Source organism: Echiichthys vipera (assembly GCF_963691815.1).
Source record: "Echiichthys vipera genome assembly, chromosome: 12".
In the NCBI taxonomy this organism is placed as follows: Eukaryota; Metazoa; Chordata; class Actinopteri; order Perciformes; family Trachinidae; genus Echiichthys; species Echiichthys vipera.
The window spans coordinates 19,250,154-19,267,519 of NC_139837.1; the positions used below are offsets into that span (position 1 = coordinate 19,250,154).

Sequence of the window (17,366 nt, forward strand, 5' to 3'; positions counted from 1 at the left end):
TTTTTCATCCTTCACCTTCCTTTAATTAAATATTTTAAACGGCGCATAAAATACCAAGCTGTCAAACACTAGCACAATACCTGTACCCAGCTGATATAAAGGTTGGCATGTTCGTTCTGAGATGAAGAGGCAAGTGATTTAAAAAAACTGTTTTTGGTGACTCATAGAATCCACATTGATGTAAAAAGCAACATTGCATTAGACCTCATTGGTTCACCAGAGTTCTGCTCAAGCTTCTCCATCTGTTCTCTCAGCCTGCCTCGGCAGCCAGCTGCACCACCCTCGTGTGTGTGTGTGTGTGTGTGTGTGTGTGTGTGTGTGTGTGTGTGTGTGTGTGTGTGTGTGTGTGTGTGTGTGTGTGTGTGTGTGTGTGTGTGTGTGTGTGTGTGTGTGTGTGTGTGTGTGTGTGTGTGTGTGTGTGTGTGTGTGTGTGTGTGTGTGTGTGTGTGTGTGTGTGTGTGTGTGTGTGTGTGTGTGTGTGTGTGTGTGAGACAGCGAGCATAGGTACATTTGTGCATGTTCACACCTGTATGTCTCTGTTTGCGTTTTTATTATTTGATTTATGTGTGTACATAGGTGTATTCATGTATCCATCCATATGCCCCTCTATGTACAGTACGCACTATGTGTTACTTTCCAAGAACTGTTGCTATGCGAAGTGCAGTCACTTAGTTGTCAAGCACAGCTGTGGGTTTCCCCCCCTCCCTTCCCATCTCTCCACGTCTCCACACAGGAAGCTCTTTAGGGCTTTGGTGTAGCAGCTGTTTGGTTCAGGTCTTTTCAGCTTCAAGCCTCAAAATCCCTCCCCCATGCACCCAGAGGTCTGCTCTGTAGAATCATCCACATACTGTCTACATTGCCCCACACAATGCTGTTTCAGATGGCAGGGCCAGCCTGCCTCTCACAGCGTCTCTCAGCCAAGTTTGAGCGTATGTGTGTACTGAATGGGATTAGCCTTTGCATGGCTTTACCCAAGTTGCTCGACTCTGAATGAGAGGCCCCCTCATTTACATACATTAGGCATGTGTATTACCCACTCATATGCAACACCTCACCTCCGCTCAGATTATACAGTATACAGGTGTGTTTGTGTGTGTTTTCTGGTGGGAGCTGAGCATAAGGATAAAGTCTTAATTAAATCAAACAGTAAACCTGTCCAATGGCTGTAATCAACTGCCCCAGTGCGCCTTATCTAGCCCTGCCAACGGATGCTCTGCCATCTGTTATGTAGATCGATACACTCATACATCACAGGAGAAATGGATTAGTGACAATAAAGACCCTCTTTTCTCTCCTTCTCTCCCTCCCTTCCTACATCGCTTTATGATGGAAATTGACCATATAGTCCCCTTTCATATACTCCTGGATCACGTCAGTCTATAGCAGGCCTGCAGGAGTGTCACGTCTCACCAGACACCACTGTATCTTACAGGACAATGTCTTGACACATCAAAGTTCAAGTTTGATTATTAAAGTGCCTATCGCCATCATTCTGTCGAAAAACTACCCAAGCACACGTCATGTTAATCACTAAGTCCGACCCTTTTTCAACTGTTCCTCAGGTGCTGCACTGCTGTGTGTCCGGCTCCAACCTGCACACCCAACAGAGTCACTACCTCCTCAGCCTGTCAGACTTGTCCACTGACTATGACCTCATGTTGGGTCAGGTTAAGAGCTTTGAGCCACCACCCTCCCAGACAACCACCACTGACTTTGGCAACCTGCTGACTGTAGCTGAGGGTAAGGACATGGAGCCTTTTGAGAGAGTACAAACTGTTAGTTATGCCATTTTTCTTATATGAACTCTGGACAATGTCTGACCAACCAGGTGCTGACGAAGTTTCCTTTTCACACATGTAGCAAACAACAGGTGATTGTGTCTATGTGACTGCGTTCACATAGCCGGTTTATAATTTGGTCATTAACAGCTTTGTCTCTTGCCGTTGCCAGCCGATTTGTCTGAGGATAACAGCATCATCTGTTACAGACAGAAGTTCACGAATCTCACCGTCTTTCTAGTTAGATGTTGTCGTTTTTTTGTAAATCATTTATTTCCCCATGGGCCCAAAAGGACATTAAATAGACTTTTTACTCATTGATTTCTGATCCAACTGATTTAGACTTTTGCATTTTTCACATACAGCTGTGCTAGGTAATGTCTAGATAATTTCAGGTTTGCAGTGCATGTGTGAGAGGCCCTTTAGTGATGTCTGTCAGCTGTCACATCATAGCTCATCCCATTTTCTTTTTGACACACTACTTAATCTCAACTCCTACTGTGCTTCTGACAGACCACAGAGACATTCTCCTCCAGAAAAAGGATTACAGAGAAAAGCAAACTCTGAGCAGCCCATCCATTTTGAGCCTCTCCATTAAATGCCAATATCTTATTAAAAGTATGAAAAGGAAATCAACCATCACAGGGAATGGAATGTTCGCATTAGTACTCAGCCCAAGAGAGGAGACCCATTATGGGGTTTAAATTATTTTTTTATTTTTTTTTCTTCCTTTTTGTGACCTTGTGATTCCATTAGGCAATGTATTCCTCTCTCCTCCCTCGTGTACTCAACTTCTGAAAAGTCCTCAGAGCCCAAATAGAAAGTGCAGTCTACTGAAACACTGTAAGACATTTGAACAGTAGCTTTTGGCTGGAGAATTTCACCACATGTCTCCTTTCTGGTGCACGGCTGCACAGATTCCTAGTTTGAATAACAAAAAACAAAAAATCAAAAGGGCAAACCAAAGAGTGCCAGCCTAGTTATATTCATGTCCCCACCTCATATTGATCAAGTCACATCAAAGGGCTAGTGCATCTCTAATGCAGCTTGGCCTGCTTTCTAAAGAGCTTTCTCCACTTTGATGGGGGATGATGGTATTGATAGCACTGTCACAATGCAGAAGTGCATCCTCTTGTTTTTCCCGCATCACTGCAGAATAAATCATGGCATGCCTTTCACTTTGGGAGTAAAAACCTGTGCATTTACATAAATGCAATCCACTAAGTAGAGTCCTATTAAGCAGCCTGTAAAGATGGTGGTTCTCATTAGCACTCAGCCAGTCTCAATGCTTGTCTATTGTAAGAAGACTCAATGGGCTTTTCAAAGTTGTCTCATGATTAGATGCTACCTACTTAGGTCTGCTGACCAAGCTATTGTGAGAAATAAATAAAGTACCCCTATTATTAATCATAAATTAGATTTGGCTTTGTGTGAAGAAAAAAAAGCTAACAGAGATGTCTACACGCAAATGCCAGGCTTCTGAAATATGATTAGCAAAGTGTGCGTTGGACGTATGATTAAAGACAGCCCCATGTACAGCTTTATTCTAAATCCATCAGTAACTTTAACCATGTTTCACACTCTCATCTATTTTTCTTCAAATTTTTTTATTTTCCTGCCCTCATTCTTCCACCAGAAAAGCGACGCCGGAACATGGAGCTGATTCCCCTGACAGCACGGATGGTCATGACACACCTGGTGAACCACCTGGGCCATCATCCACTGAGTGGTGGCCCAGCCCTTCTCCACAGCCTTGTAAGCGAGAACCACGACAACCCGTATGTGGAGTCATCCGAGCTGTCCTCTGAGGTGTTCAAAAGCCCCAACCTGCAGCTGTTTGTCTTCAATGACAGCACGCTGGTGTCCTACCTGCAGATCCCCGCCGAGACCCCCATTGTTGGACAGCCCCCCAAACCTTCCTCCCAAGTGCGCGTCATCGTCCGGGACATCTCGGGCAAATACTCGTGGGATGGCGCAATCCTCTACTGCACCAACCAGGAAGACTCTATTGATGCAGAAGTTTTTAGCGCAGTCAATCACCCTGTTTCTACTGCCACTACTGTCACTCAGAGCAGAGACCAGCCCAACTCTCCAAAAAAGGGGCCGTACAAAAATCATTGCTCCGTCTCGGACTCCCTCTCTGACTGCTGTGAGGAAGAAGAGGTAGATATTCTGGATACGCTTTTGGAGGACCTGGGCCACAGCAGCCCTGAATGCCTGCCCCAGCCACAACTTCGGCTCAACCAGCCAGCCCCCTCACCCCATGGCATGAATCTAGAGCAAGAGAGCGCCATCCTTGAGGCCATTTTGCGTCAGACTCAGCAGGAGGAAGAGCAAGTTAGGAGGTGGGATGCTGATGTAAGCTTTCGGGCCGCTTGTCAGAGGGAACCCTCCCACCATGAACCAAAAGCTTCTTTCTACTTCTGCCGGCTGCTGCTTAATGACCTTGGCATGAACTCTTGGGACCGCAGGTACACTACCAACTGAAATTGCCTACACTGATCTGGTTTAAACTGTACTAGAAGAAAAAAGAGCAACGGTGGAAAGTTGAGTTGTAAGAAGTCATGCAGGGGTCTGTTGTTTATTTGTCTCTCATTGTATTTCTTTATCATGCAGTCTACAAACCACATTTTAAATGTAACCAGTTAGAACACACACAACTGTGTTCTAACCTGTGCTTTCTAGCACTGTTTTTAAACCCAAGTTACTTTCTTCAAACTCAGCTGTTGGCTCATTACTCAAAGAGAGAAATAGCAAAGTTAAAAGCACGCTGGAGTCTAGAGTGTCTTAATCTCCTCTCCACAGGGTAAAAGTGCCCAGCTGTTTTCACTAAGGCCCACCTTGCAGAGCCACATCTTTGCTGCACTTCGCTGTAAATTAAAAGCTTACACCTCTTAATGGTGATGGTGCAACGTGCAAACAGCTAGTTGTAGATTGCTCTCTGCACCTGTGCCTTTTTTGCCTTTGTTAATCTTGTCTGCAAAACAAAACTCTGGTTGAAAACTGGTTTCCTTTGACAGTTTGCTAGTAGATTATACCACTTTTTCAAATGGCCACTCTTTGTTGTCAGCATAGCAGTTTTCTGAATTGTGTGTTATGTACGGAATTGAAAATGTCACGTTTAATCGTGAATGTTTTTATCAAACAGGAAAAGTTTTCATTTGCTGAAGAAAAACTCCAAACTCTTAAGGGAACTGAAGAACTTGGATTCCAGGCAGTGGTAATACCTTTTATAAATTTAATCTGGGATCTTTGTTTGTTTGTGTGTGTGTGTGTGTGTGTGTGTGTGTGTGTGTGTGTGTGTGTGTGTGTGTGTGTGTGTGTGTGTGTGTGTGTGTGTGTGTGTGTGTGTGTGTGTGTGTGTGTGTGTGTGTGTGTGTGTGTGTGTGTGTGTGTGTGTGTGTGTGTGTGTGTGTGTGTGTGTGTGTGTGTGTGTGTGTGTGTGTGTGTGTGTGTGTGTGTGTGTGTGTGTGTGTGTGTGTGTGTGTGTGTGTGTGTGTGTGTGTGTGTGTGTGTGTGTGTGTCTCGCAGATTCGGTACCAGTGATCTTTCTAATTTGTACCTTCTCCTGTTGATCACAGCCCTGGATGTCTCCCACTATCACTCTTGGTGTCCTCCTCTTACTGTGTCTCTCTTAATCCCATCAATATGTACACCACACATTGCTAATGACAGTAGCTTTTTAAAGATTTCCCTCTGGACTGGAAATCATTCTCCCAGATGGCCAGACTTGGTTGGGCAATAACAACCTGTGCGGAAGCATGCGAAGTGCCCTAAATCTACCCCAGCGTGATGTACTGCCATGGCAACAGGGAAAGGAGACGGGCCTATTCTGCTATCATTTTTAATTTTAAATCATGTTAGAGCTGGAGATGTAGTGGAAAACATTTGCACATTGTGCTCTGCTGATTTTATTCGACAACTCAATTACACTTACACGCAAAATTTACCCTGATAAGCAAAGTGTAGTGTTTTGAGTCATTGGATTCACATTTCAAAGCATTTTGATCTGAAGTGGCTGGAGTAGTAAGAAGCTGTTCAAGTTCTGTTGTGTTCATAAAATGATCTGCTTTGTTGTTGTTGTAGTTATTTTAATATTGGCTACTATATGTTCTGTTCTATAGTCGAGAGACACACAAGATTGCTGTGTTCTACATTGGAGAGGGCCAAGAGGACAAGTGCTCCATCTTGTCCAACAGCGCAGGAAGCCAGGCCTATGAAGACTTTGTGTCTGGACTGGGATGGGAGGTGCCGACTACCACACTCCTAAATCAACACACCCTAAATATGCACACATTCACAATCAGAATATTGTAAATTGTACATGTATCCCTTAGGTGGACCTCTCCACACACTGTGGCTTTATGGGTGGCCTCCAGAGGAATGGCAGCACGGGTGTAACGGCTCCTTACTATGCTACCTCCACCGTGGAAGCCATCTTCCACGTCTCTACCCGTATGCCATCTGATTCTGATGACTGCCTTACCAAAAAGGTAAAAAAAAAAAAAGTTTGTGTTTATGATCTGTTTTTTACCTCTGTTATGATAACTTTTGCAAATACCTGCCTATGCATGATGTGGATTATCAAAATATGCTTTGCATTAATTAGACGCCTCAAGTCCAGAGTATTTTATGAGAAAATACTGCTTTGCTGGTTTGATGCAGTGAAATGGCTACACAGTCCTGCCTGTCCATAGCAGTATGTTGTTGTAGCCTTCAGCTCTGTGTTAAGCTGTGATCAGGAGATGTGACTCCAAAGTGCGGGCATTGATTAGTGACCCTGGCCATGCAGGCCTGAGGAGTAGAGAGTCGCAGGCGTGTGAGTGAAGAGAGGGCATGTGCCGCTGCGGTAATGACTATGATTCTGCTCGCCCCTGCCCCCCTCCCTGTGCGCTGTGACCAGGGCCTGGATTTAGCCATTAGCTCTCCCTGCTAGGGCAGGCGCCGGCCGGATGCCGGCAGGATCCTTTTATCCAATTCCCGCTGCCGCCACAGGAGCGATCGATTGGATTCTGCAGTGGGATTCTGAGCTATACTGCACCAGTAGCAGTTAGCACGAAGAAATGAGCTGCAAGGCCCCTGCCCGTGCTGCCAATCTTCTCATACAGTACCCTGCTGAGAAGGGAAATTCATCAGGCTCTCCTCATATCCAGCCCCCCCACCCCTTCACAAACCTTCCCCCTCTTTGTTTCACAAATAACCCCCTACTCATTCCAAACCCATTCTGAACCTGTGCTAAGTGACCACAAAGATTAGTTAGCCAGTGTAAAGATTTTGTTTTTGGTTGGCCAGAGTGAGGCGCTGGAGGGGTAGACATGCCCAGAGTGGAGTGTGCTGCCACTCTTCATCCATTCATTTCACAGGGAACTTCTATAATTGCTCATGCTCACCTTGCACAGATCTCCACACCAGCCACAGGCTGTACAGAAATTGGGAGGCTGGCGGCATGCATGGATGCGTCAGGAAAAAGATGGCAGGGCAGAGAGAAGAGAAAGTGGTATCAAAAATTGGATTGAGAAACCGGCTTTGTCTATGTCTAAGTAGGATGTTTCCCTGTCAATTTAAAAACAACACGTTTAGTCCAGCAGTCACTCACTCCACTGCCTGTAACCATAGAGGCATACTGTGGGGGAGCTCTTGCTGGGCAGATTGCCAGTTTGAAGACGATGTAGAGGGGAAAAAAAACAGCTCAACCAGAACGAAAAGAGGGAAAACCATGAATTCCTCAATCCGATTGTGGGTTTTAGGGCAGCGCGGGCTGCAGCAGTAGCAGCTGGCTTCAGTAATGTGGTTATAGAAGCGACCTGCAGGGTTAGGGTCAGGCCATGTAGATCACATGTGTGTATGTGTGTGTCTGTGGAAGAGAGGGAAATAGACAGGCCTTAGCTATAATATTCACCCCCATGCACCACAACTTAACTGGGCTGCTGCAGGTTGTTTTTATAACGAGCCTCTTGTGTTCTGGGGTCCTCTGGTCTTCTGTCTCCAAGTGTGTGAAGCCCATTGGTTGGGTTGGGAGGTCAAAGAGGGCTAATTGGACAAGAGCCTTTGACTTGAATCATATTTTATGAAAGAAGTCTCAAACATTTGGATGTAATTAGGGAGTAAATAGATTGGTGCAGAAGATGATTGACTAAAGCATAAGCATCCTCATTAAATTTGTGATTAAGCTCATCCAAATGCTAATATCTTAACCCAAATTAACATCCCAGCGTTGATTGTCTACCGCAAATGCATATTCAACATTTCTCTGAAATTGTCCCAGTGACTGACCTGGTTGTTACCTGCTGATCCTTGGACAGACAGACTGAACTGGCGAGCTCCAGTAATCAGCATGCCGTGGATTTGTTTAAGATTACCGTATTACCATAATTAAGGGCTTATAATAGAATGTGCTATTTGCATTTTTGGTGGCGAGGGCATGTTTCTTAATGGCTCATTAGGCCCACAGTACATTGGCAGATGTTTTCTTCTGAGTAGAGGCTACGTTTTTGTCCATGATACCCCAGAAAACATCACAGGTCTACCAGCTAATAAGTGAATATACTGTGGCCGTGTCCTTCTTTTTTACTTTGGGAAGGGGGAAAGCTGTTAACCCATTTAAAACTTGCATCAGTCAATTTCCTGTCATTTACGTATACCTCCTTGTCCTGCCCAGTTTCATTTGGGTTTGTGAATAGAGTGGAAATGGGAAGCAATTTAATCTCTGATAGGGAAAGTCAATTGGATTTGAACCATTTGCTTGTGAAATGCTCAATTTTGTTCATTTTATGTTTGCAATTTGAATTTGTAATGAAAAAGCTATATAAAGAGAACCCAAACCCTTATTTAAACCATTGTTTTCAGTTGTAAGCAGTCACCTTGCACGCGCAGCTGCAGCAATTTTATCTTTAAAATACACCACCAGTGAATAGCGGAATAAGACATTGAGATATTGAAGATATTGCCGTATTCAGCGATAAAAAGCCTATTATTTATGGTAGGTCTACTGATCCTTCAGAAGTACATAATGTTTATATACCTCTTATACCTCAGTTCACTTCTCAGCCTTCAAGATGTATAAGGTACTAGCTGGATGAACCCAGTGACATTCCCTAATCTCACTAAATATGCATTCTTGTCATCATCGCTGTAGGGATGAAATTTACCTGCACTAGCTAGGCAATTGATTAGACTGATTTTGTTTGTTTGGCAGCTGCGTCACTTGGGAAATGACGAGGTGCACATAGTCTGGTCAGAGCATTCCCGGGACTACCGACGTGGCATCATCCCAACTGACTTTGGAGACGTGCTGATTATCATCTACCCCATGAAGAACCACATGTATTTCATCCAGATCATGAAAAAACCACAGGTAAACCAGTGCAGTGAGTCAACAATATGCATACAAGATGGATCTACTCAATTTTAATTTGCTTCTTAAACTTTTATACAAACATGGCAAAATGTCTTATTTTCCAGGGCCAATATGCAGGAAAACAACTCTTTTTTCAGCACCGTACTAATTTACAGTTTCTGTTCACAAGTTATTCAGACTTTGCCATGAGCTTTAAAAGTCCTTTCTCCCGATATGGGTTCTGTCTGAAGGCTCTTGGTTTCCCCTCTTCAAGCTGTGCGTTATTACCCACACTGTGGGTATGTGCTCTCAGAGGTTACTATTCTTTCCTGGCTAGCTTTCATCTTGGCTTCTCTGTAGTACCAAACTCAATGTGTGGCCTTCTAGATGATAGTGTCTTTTTCAGGTTGCCTTCAGATTTTAAGATATATCAATAAAATGTTCTATATGAACATTATTCAGATGAAACAATAATAATATTTCCCACTGTTGAGGTGTTGATCTTTAATTTTATCTTCCAAACAAGTCATTTTTCAGAGATGACTGAGGGATATACATTATATAATGCCTGTCCTATGAAGAAATGACTGATTATAAAGCATGCGTACCAAGTACTAGCAAATGTCCATACAACATTTAATTCTATATAAAGAATTCCCTGTCATGTATTACTGTAGTGGGGTGTATTTATTTTATATGGTGTAATTATATAACCCGGATTTTATTTCACATATTTGTCAGTAATGCTTTACAGATAATCTTTTTTACCAATGTAAATGATCATAGTAATTATGTGTTATTTTCATCTCTCTGTGAGAGACCGTCTGGATTGTATTTGTTGGACAATGAAGCTTAACATGGACCTTTTAATCTTAATTTGAGCATGTCTTTCAGATGAGTATGACAACTTACCCAGCAATACACAAAGACAAATGAACATTAAGTTTAAATACTCCAATGGTAGCAGATGGTTTACAAATGTGTGTGTAAAACATCTTCTATCCTCCACCCAGCATAGGGTCTCGACAGCCAGAGGACAGTTGGTAGGAGGGCAGAGACTGCCACTGCTTTGACCCCCCCAACTTCACCCCAAGCACGGCAGCAAACTTTTCCTAATTTCTTCAACAATAACTGCCTCCACCTTCTGAAGAACCTATAAAGCTATCTACTTGGGGTTTCTGTTGTTGGTTAACACCGTGCTGGCCCAGTTTTCTAGCATGTTATTAAGTTACATGATCTGTATTATTTCTGGTTAAAATTCTTTGAATGTATAATTTTACTGGTTATTATACGACCTGAACTACCAAGTTGAAGACAGCAGGACCTTTAGGAGACTTTGACATCCACGTCAACTTCCAGGTCAACGACCATTGAGCTTCAGTGATTAAGGGCCCCCATCCAGTATGCATGAACAGACGTGTGTCCCACACACACACTCACGCGCTGCCCCCAAAATGCATATTACCTCTTTGTATTTGTTCGGTCACTCAATATGAGGGCATTGTTTTATATTGATTGTCATTTTAATTTCATTTGCCTAACATTGATTAACATTAGATATGTGTGGTTGTCATGTAAAGTTAGGTAAAAATCCAATTTCAACTTGAACCCTTGCCCTAAACAGATGGAGAAACGGTAAAAAAAGAAAAAAAAAAAAAAAGAAGAGGGACAAAAAGATTTTTAATCAACCATTTCTATTTTTTGAGCACAAGATATGACACTGACAAAATTAACTTTGGATCAATGTGGAAGTTTTGATGCCAAGTGTTCTTTTTTCTCTCTCTCTTAACTTCCCCCAGGTTCCTTTCTTTGGGCCTCTGTTTAATGGCGCCATCATCAGAGGGACACTGCTGCCAAGCTTGGTGCGGGCCACCTGTATCAATGCCAGCAGAGCTGTCAAGTCCCGGCTGACTCTCTACCAGAGCTTGTATCCTTTACTCCTCAGACCTTCTGCTTCATTTACTGTTTGCTATCCCATACGAAAATGGCTCATCAGAGGAATGCAACATTGTTTTATTTTTATTTTTTTAAATCAACCATTGATTACCCATACAGCTGAGACCATTAAGCTTATGAGCATACATTTTCATGATGATTTCATTAGATGTATGTCACCGCTGAGCTTAATTTTCAGCACCACCAGTGGCCCATTTGGGTAAATTCATTGAGACATGTGGCGTGCTTGTCACGTCAGCCAACGTACACAGCTGAGTGCTGACACTGATCTTTATGGGCTTGCTGATTTACATACAGCTATTAGGCTGGGGCTGTTTCACAGCCTGGAGCAACATGGGAGGTTATGTGGGGCTGTTTTGGGCAGGAGCACACATAATGTGTCATCATCTATCACTACCATTTTATGGAGCACAAGAAGAGGCAAAATAAAAGCACCCTCAACAAATACATACAAGTGCATACAGACACAAGCACACACACACACATACATGCTTGCTCTTATCCCTCCTCCCAGCCATCCAACACTGTGCCGTTAAGAGCCTGACTCCAGCTGTAGTTGTCAGTTGGTTTAAAGGGAGTGTAATTACCAATGGAGATGAATTAGCATGTGAATGCCAATAGCACAGAGTTGGAGGGTGAGATGGGGGCAGAGTCGGGATGGCCCCTGGAGGGGGAAACCTGATCCCCCTGAACGCCCCGCTCCTCTTCGGACAGCATGTACAGCACCGCCTCACCAGAACCACGCTGCCCCTCTGGCGGTTGCTATAGAAACCTCCCCTGAGGAGGTTTAATTTGGGTGGAAGGCTAGTTTCTATTGTTTTTGAGGCATCTTTTTCTTAAAGTTGTTGTTTTGGAATTATTATGAACAATCTGTATCATAGTTATTTACTAAGAAGGCTTTTGGCCTTTATTATCATAAAACACACCACGTGTATGTTGTTTACAGTTGGGTGTGTGTAAGTATTTGTCTGCCTGTATGTGTTTCACAGTGCATCACATCCCCTGGCCCCCCACCCCTATATCAGGCCTTGTCTGTGTGTCCCCGGGGGGATCCTGAGTGACAGATGTCTGTTACCCGACGCCAAGTGAATTAGCCCAGTGTGACTCTCTGTGCCAGGGGGGGGGGGCAGCCACAGGCCGGCCGGCCTCTGTGAGCCTCAGGGGGTGGATGGGACAGTACCGGGCTTTTCCTGGGCCACAAAAGCCTTACCTGGCATTCCTTAGCAGAGGAGCAGACAGCACAAAGGCATGATCTATGAGAAGAGATAAGCTCTGCCTCTGGAGTTCTGGCACTGATAAGCTGCCAGGCCTCACACACTCCAAGAGAGCAGATGAATGAATGTGCCAGGCAAAGCACAGCGCCAGCATGAGTATCTGCATGTCTGTTTTCTGCTGTTTGTCTGTCTAGCTTGAGAGCTTGTGAGGACAGAAGTTTTTAGATTTTAAGAGAATGTCCAAAATCCCCAGCACTGGCATGAACCATTATTGAAAGTCTTGAATGGCAGGTGAAGTTCCTCTTTTTATATCCTTTCATCATTGGATTTGCTCTGGTATTATATCAGCCTTTTGCACTCCCTCTCCAGTCGTCATTCTTCCATCTGCTCAGGTTATGCCGGTCTTTATCTTTCACAGTTTGGAAAAAATGAACCAACCTTTTTTCCTGGGATGTGGGTTTTTTTGTGGGGTTTTTTGCAAGATGGAAAATCTTCATCCTTAGTTTACCCCTTCACAATGCCTTAACAATCCACAGTCTGCTCTCTGCCTGTGAGGCCACTCTCCAAGGTAATTAGTTGAATATTTCTTCAAAGAGAAGCTATATGACCCCTGTGTGTCCAGATAAAAGGCCAGTATGGCGCTGCAGCCCCCTCTCTCGCTCTGTCACAAGGCTCGAGAGGACTCCAGCAGTCTGCCGCAATGCTTCCAGGATCTCTCAGGCTAATAGGATTTGATATTGAAAAATTACAACCAGCAACATTTCAGAAAATACACAGATAGGCTATAATGTGTTTTTTCAGATAGATCAGCCACCCCTTGCTGTCTTTCTTTCTTTCTTCACATCACATCATCTGTCTCCCTCTCTGAACTGTGAGAATTGTGAAATCTATGTTTTCTTGTACAGAGTCCAGCTCTCATTGTCAATCAGAAATTGTGTCAATTTCTTCTGTCAAGACTCAACCATGGCCTCGTAGACATATCGCAAGCCTCCCACAGACAGCTCATAATGTATCATCTATTATTTATATGCCTGATAGAAAATGCAGCTAGTCTGGCTTTGTGTGTTTCTAAGTGTATTGTCTGCAAATAGTCCACCCTCCACAGAGGCATTTTTTAATAATTAAGACCACAAAATGTTCAATCTAAAACAACTTAACTTTTTATAAAACCACCATTCTTTTTTGGATTCATTAGCAACAGAGCAGAATAAGTAAATGCCCCTCTATTGATGGTAGTTGCTGCATGCAAACAGTGTATCGGAAGACACAGTGAGTTTTGTTTGTCACCTCAACCCAACCTGTCAGTAAATGTCTTTTCTGTCTGCTTCTATTTACTGTATGATGACGATCCTTCATACTGTCCCTGTAGAATAATGTCTTCTTCCAGAAGCTGGGATTCATTTTTCTCTTCAACAAGCACTTGAGTTTGATGTGGCGTCCATCACTCCATGTGATGGAGGTATTGTTAAGGGTAAAAACTGTCTGTGTGAGTGTGTTGGGGAGACGGCAAGTTTCTAATAGGTGAGACTGTGTGGAACTGACCTTGATTCAGAGACATAGCCACCCCACTGGACAGAATCAATATTTTTGCACACTGCCCTTAGTCCCTATCCTGTGCTTTGACACACACAAACACGCACACACACTCACACACAGATCTATCTCCAGGCAGCGATCAATAACCATAATCTGTTTCTGCCCATCGTCAGTCATGCGAGCCAGGCTTTTAGGTTGGGTGTGTGTGCGTCTGTGTCTGCGTGCAGTGTCAGAGAGAAGAGAGGAAGGCTTCATCCTTTCAGAGGAACCCAGAAAAGCTGCTGAAGTCTGTCATGTTCCCTCACAGGCTTGTGTGAGCAAATCTACAGTCCCACAGCTCCCCTGAATGCCAAAACGAGATGTACATAATTTCAATGGATGTATAATGAAAACATAATGGATATGATATCCTGTATGGAGTCCTTTGTGTGCTGTTGCTGCCCCCCCCCCCCCCCCCCCCCCCACCCAGACGCCATCATAATTATTACAGTCACTGCATTGGCAATGACATATTCTCACACCCCTTCTGAGCAAGTTATTGTCCCACTCTCACTGTGTCTTTGTCTAACAGCAGTGCGTTCTTTTGTATACTGTAAGATTCCTCACCTAGTGGAGATAAAAGTGCGCCTGTATGCATGGTAGGATGTCATGAATAGGATCTGCCATGTTAGTGTTGTCTCACATGAATTATTTAGCATTGTTGATAGGTCTAATTTGCCAGCTGTTGTGCCATAACTGTCGGCAGTCTCATAGATAATACTCAGCAGTCTGTATCGCTGTGGAACACAGTGCTTGACTGGGCACAGTGAGACGCCAAGCTAGTCATTATATGTTGGTTTCATGTAATGGCCTGAGCTGATATGAGTATTCCTAGCCAACTTCCTGTTTATGGAAAACAGAGCTGAACAACTAAAATGTCTCATAAAAATAATCCAGGTCATTTCTAATGTGCAGTTAAATTCTTAAAGGGAGGCTTAAGGAATCACCTTGACTGGTCTTGTACTGAACAGTGTATCCATATCACTGGATGCAAGCCTTTTAGTTGGAGGCAGTTGGCTGCTGTCGGCTGGGTACAGTAGGTAGATGGGGTTGAGTTGAAGTGTCCATGCTTGGAGATGGCCATGGTGTTTTGGGCAGAGGCTGGCATTGGCTTTGATGGAGCGTTTGAGAGTTTACGCAGTATTTAGGGGGCTGCGCAATGAGGCGGGGTTTCTCCCCCGCTGAATGTTTTAACCTAATCCCATTATCAGTGTAGCGCACTGCCTCCCATCTCTTCCCTCTCCTTATCCCTACCCCCTCCCACCCTTCTCTCCAGCTGACCAGCTGTTCCTGCCGGGACTCACGACAGTGTCCGATGTGTTCAGATCACTGAGTGCCCCCCCCCTCCAAGCACACACACACACACACACACACAAATGCACAGAGCACAGTCCATGCACAACCAAAGCAATTGCCCAGCCCATTGCTGGAGCCTAGGCAGGCCTAGTGGGAGGGGGTGTTAGTTAGGGTGGGGGTGGCTTTCGGGGGTGAGGAGGGGGCAAGCACAGGCCTGTCAAACCAAGAGCCCTGACTCAGGAGGCAGCCCAGCTCGGATGGCATATGGCGTCTAGCTTCATACAACATGCAAAAGTATTCTCTTCCTCCACCCCCCCTGATCCACTCCCCCCCGTCCCTGTCCCTCTCCCCTGCTGCTAATGCAGAATGACTCATAGCATTACTCTTTTTTTTTCCGACCCCCCCCCCCCCCCACACACACACACACACACACACACACACACACACACACACACACACACAAACGCACACACACACACACACACACACACACACCACCCCGTACCCCCATTAGTTCCTCCTCCTCCTCTTGCCACCCAGCCTGTAACAAAAGGCGTCCGCTGCATGGCACCCACACCCTGAAAGCCCTGGGGGCCCAGCCCAGCCCAGCCTGCACTCTAAGGTCTGAGCTTCATGGGGGCCGCCCCTTTTAAACACAGGTAGAACAGGCGTGGAACCAGACGGCCAACAGCAGGGACCCAGAGCCCCGCCTGGAGTAGCGTACACACACTGCTGGTGTCAAACTGTTGTGCCTGTTAGTGTGACTGTTAGTGTGACTGTGTTTGTATGTATACGGAGATGCCTTTATTTGGTAATGCCTCTGGTATTAGAAAACATGCTTTGTGTGTTTGGATTTGTTTATGCACTTGTGAGCAACATGTGTCCTTTTTGAGTCAAACTGCAACTTTTTTGACAAATGGGGTTGTCTTGTATTTGCCAAAATAATACATGTAAGTGCTTCTGTGAAGTATAATTTGAGTTCAGTTGGGTAATTTAACTTTTTCCACATTTTGATTATTTTTCCTACACTTGGATTATGTACTATTAATGAAGCATTTATGATGTTAGGCAGCTGCCCAAATAACCCAGTTTTTATACAGTGCATAAAATGATTTTTAAAAAACAAGGAATTTTCAACTAGAACTATAGAAACTGTGCAGCCTAGTGTAACCCAAAAAATGACATGCTCTGTATATTTTTAAACTTGAACCCCCGCCCTCACGCCCCTCCCCTTCTCTGTCCGTCTTTTATGCATTCATGTCTGACATCTGTGTGTTTGTGAGCGGCAAAGTGAAAGCCTGCAAGACTGCCAGTTTTGTGTGCGGTCGCCGCCTCTGTCTCATCCCCAACTTAGGTTTCGGTTATCAGGTAGAATAACAATAACAATAAACAAGGCCATCGAAATTGTGTAAATGATTTTATGTATTTTTTTAAAACTCTTTGGCCTATACTTGGCCAGTATTTTTTGTATTTGAATATATTATATATAACGTACTACTTTCTTGAGCAGATTCTTAAAGATGTTTTACTAATCAAATTGAACTCCCAATACAGATCTGTATTGTTTCATTGTTTACATGTTAACAAAGTATACATCCTCAAAGTGCATAAACATTTCAAGTGTAGGTGTTTTTGTGCTTGTTTCTAAAGGTCAGGCATTAAGTGGCTATTTTAAAGGGTTGAGCACATTTTTCTTCTGACACAAAATTATATTTCAAAATAAAACAAAGCAGGCAACATAAGTACTGTACTAAATACACATACATTATTATTATTATTAAAGTGGATATGTTAAATAACTATTGATATCTGTTGTACATATCTGTTTTTTCCGGGGGGTTTTTAACTATGTTGGAGTACTGCTGCCGCTGAAGCAAAGTCTCCTCATTCTACTAATGTACGGCTCAATAGAGTAATTTCCCACAGATTGAACTGTCAAAGAGGATAGCATGACTTTCATTGAATTTATTATATTTTGCATACAATTGAACATGTAGGTCTAACACTGAGTAATGATCCCAAATTAGCTACTAATATATAAAGGAATGACAGGCTGTGTTGGTCATCAATACCATACTCTTGGAAAGACAAAAAACAACAAATGTCCTCCGTAAATGTCAACAAAAAAATTAAATTGCTACAATGCCTTTGTTGCTAAAAGGTCAGTGGTCTCTGTCCGGCAGCCAGAATACCCCGACCCCAGTGTCACCA

At 43.8% G+C, this 17,366-nt stretch overlaps 1 protein-coding gene across 2 annotated transcripts in view; it reads left to right on the plus strand.

The window, feature by feature from the left end:
* ralgapa2 (Ral GTPase activating protein catalytic subunit alpha 2) overlaps nucleotides 1-17,366 on the plus strand; it is a 91,885-nt gene that overhangs the window by 56,268 nt on the left and 18,251 nt on the right. For both annotated transcript variants that reach the window (XM_083924834.1, XM_083924833.1), the window contains exons 32-38: nucleotides 1,563-1,740; nucleotides 3,415-4,249; nucleotides 4,927-4,998; nucleotides 5,903-6,026; nucleotides 6,116-6,271; nucleotides 8,974-9,132; nucleotides 10,914-11,041. In XM_083924834.1, coding sequence (XP_083780960.1) covers nucleotides 1,563-1,740; nucleotides 3,415-4,249; nucleotides 4,927-4,998; nucleotides 5,903-6,026; nucleotides 6,116-6,271; nucleotides 8,974-9,132; nucleotides 10,914-11,041 — 1,652 coding nt within the window. The remainder of the gene's footprint in view (nucleotides 1-1,562; nucleotides 1,741-3,414; nucleotides 4,250-4,926; nucleotides 4,999-5,902; nucleotides 6,027-6,115; nucleotides 6,272-8,973; nucleotides 9,133-10,913; nucleotides 11,042-17,366) is intronic.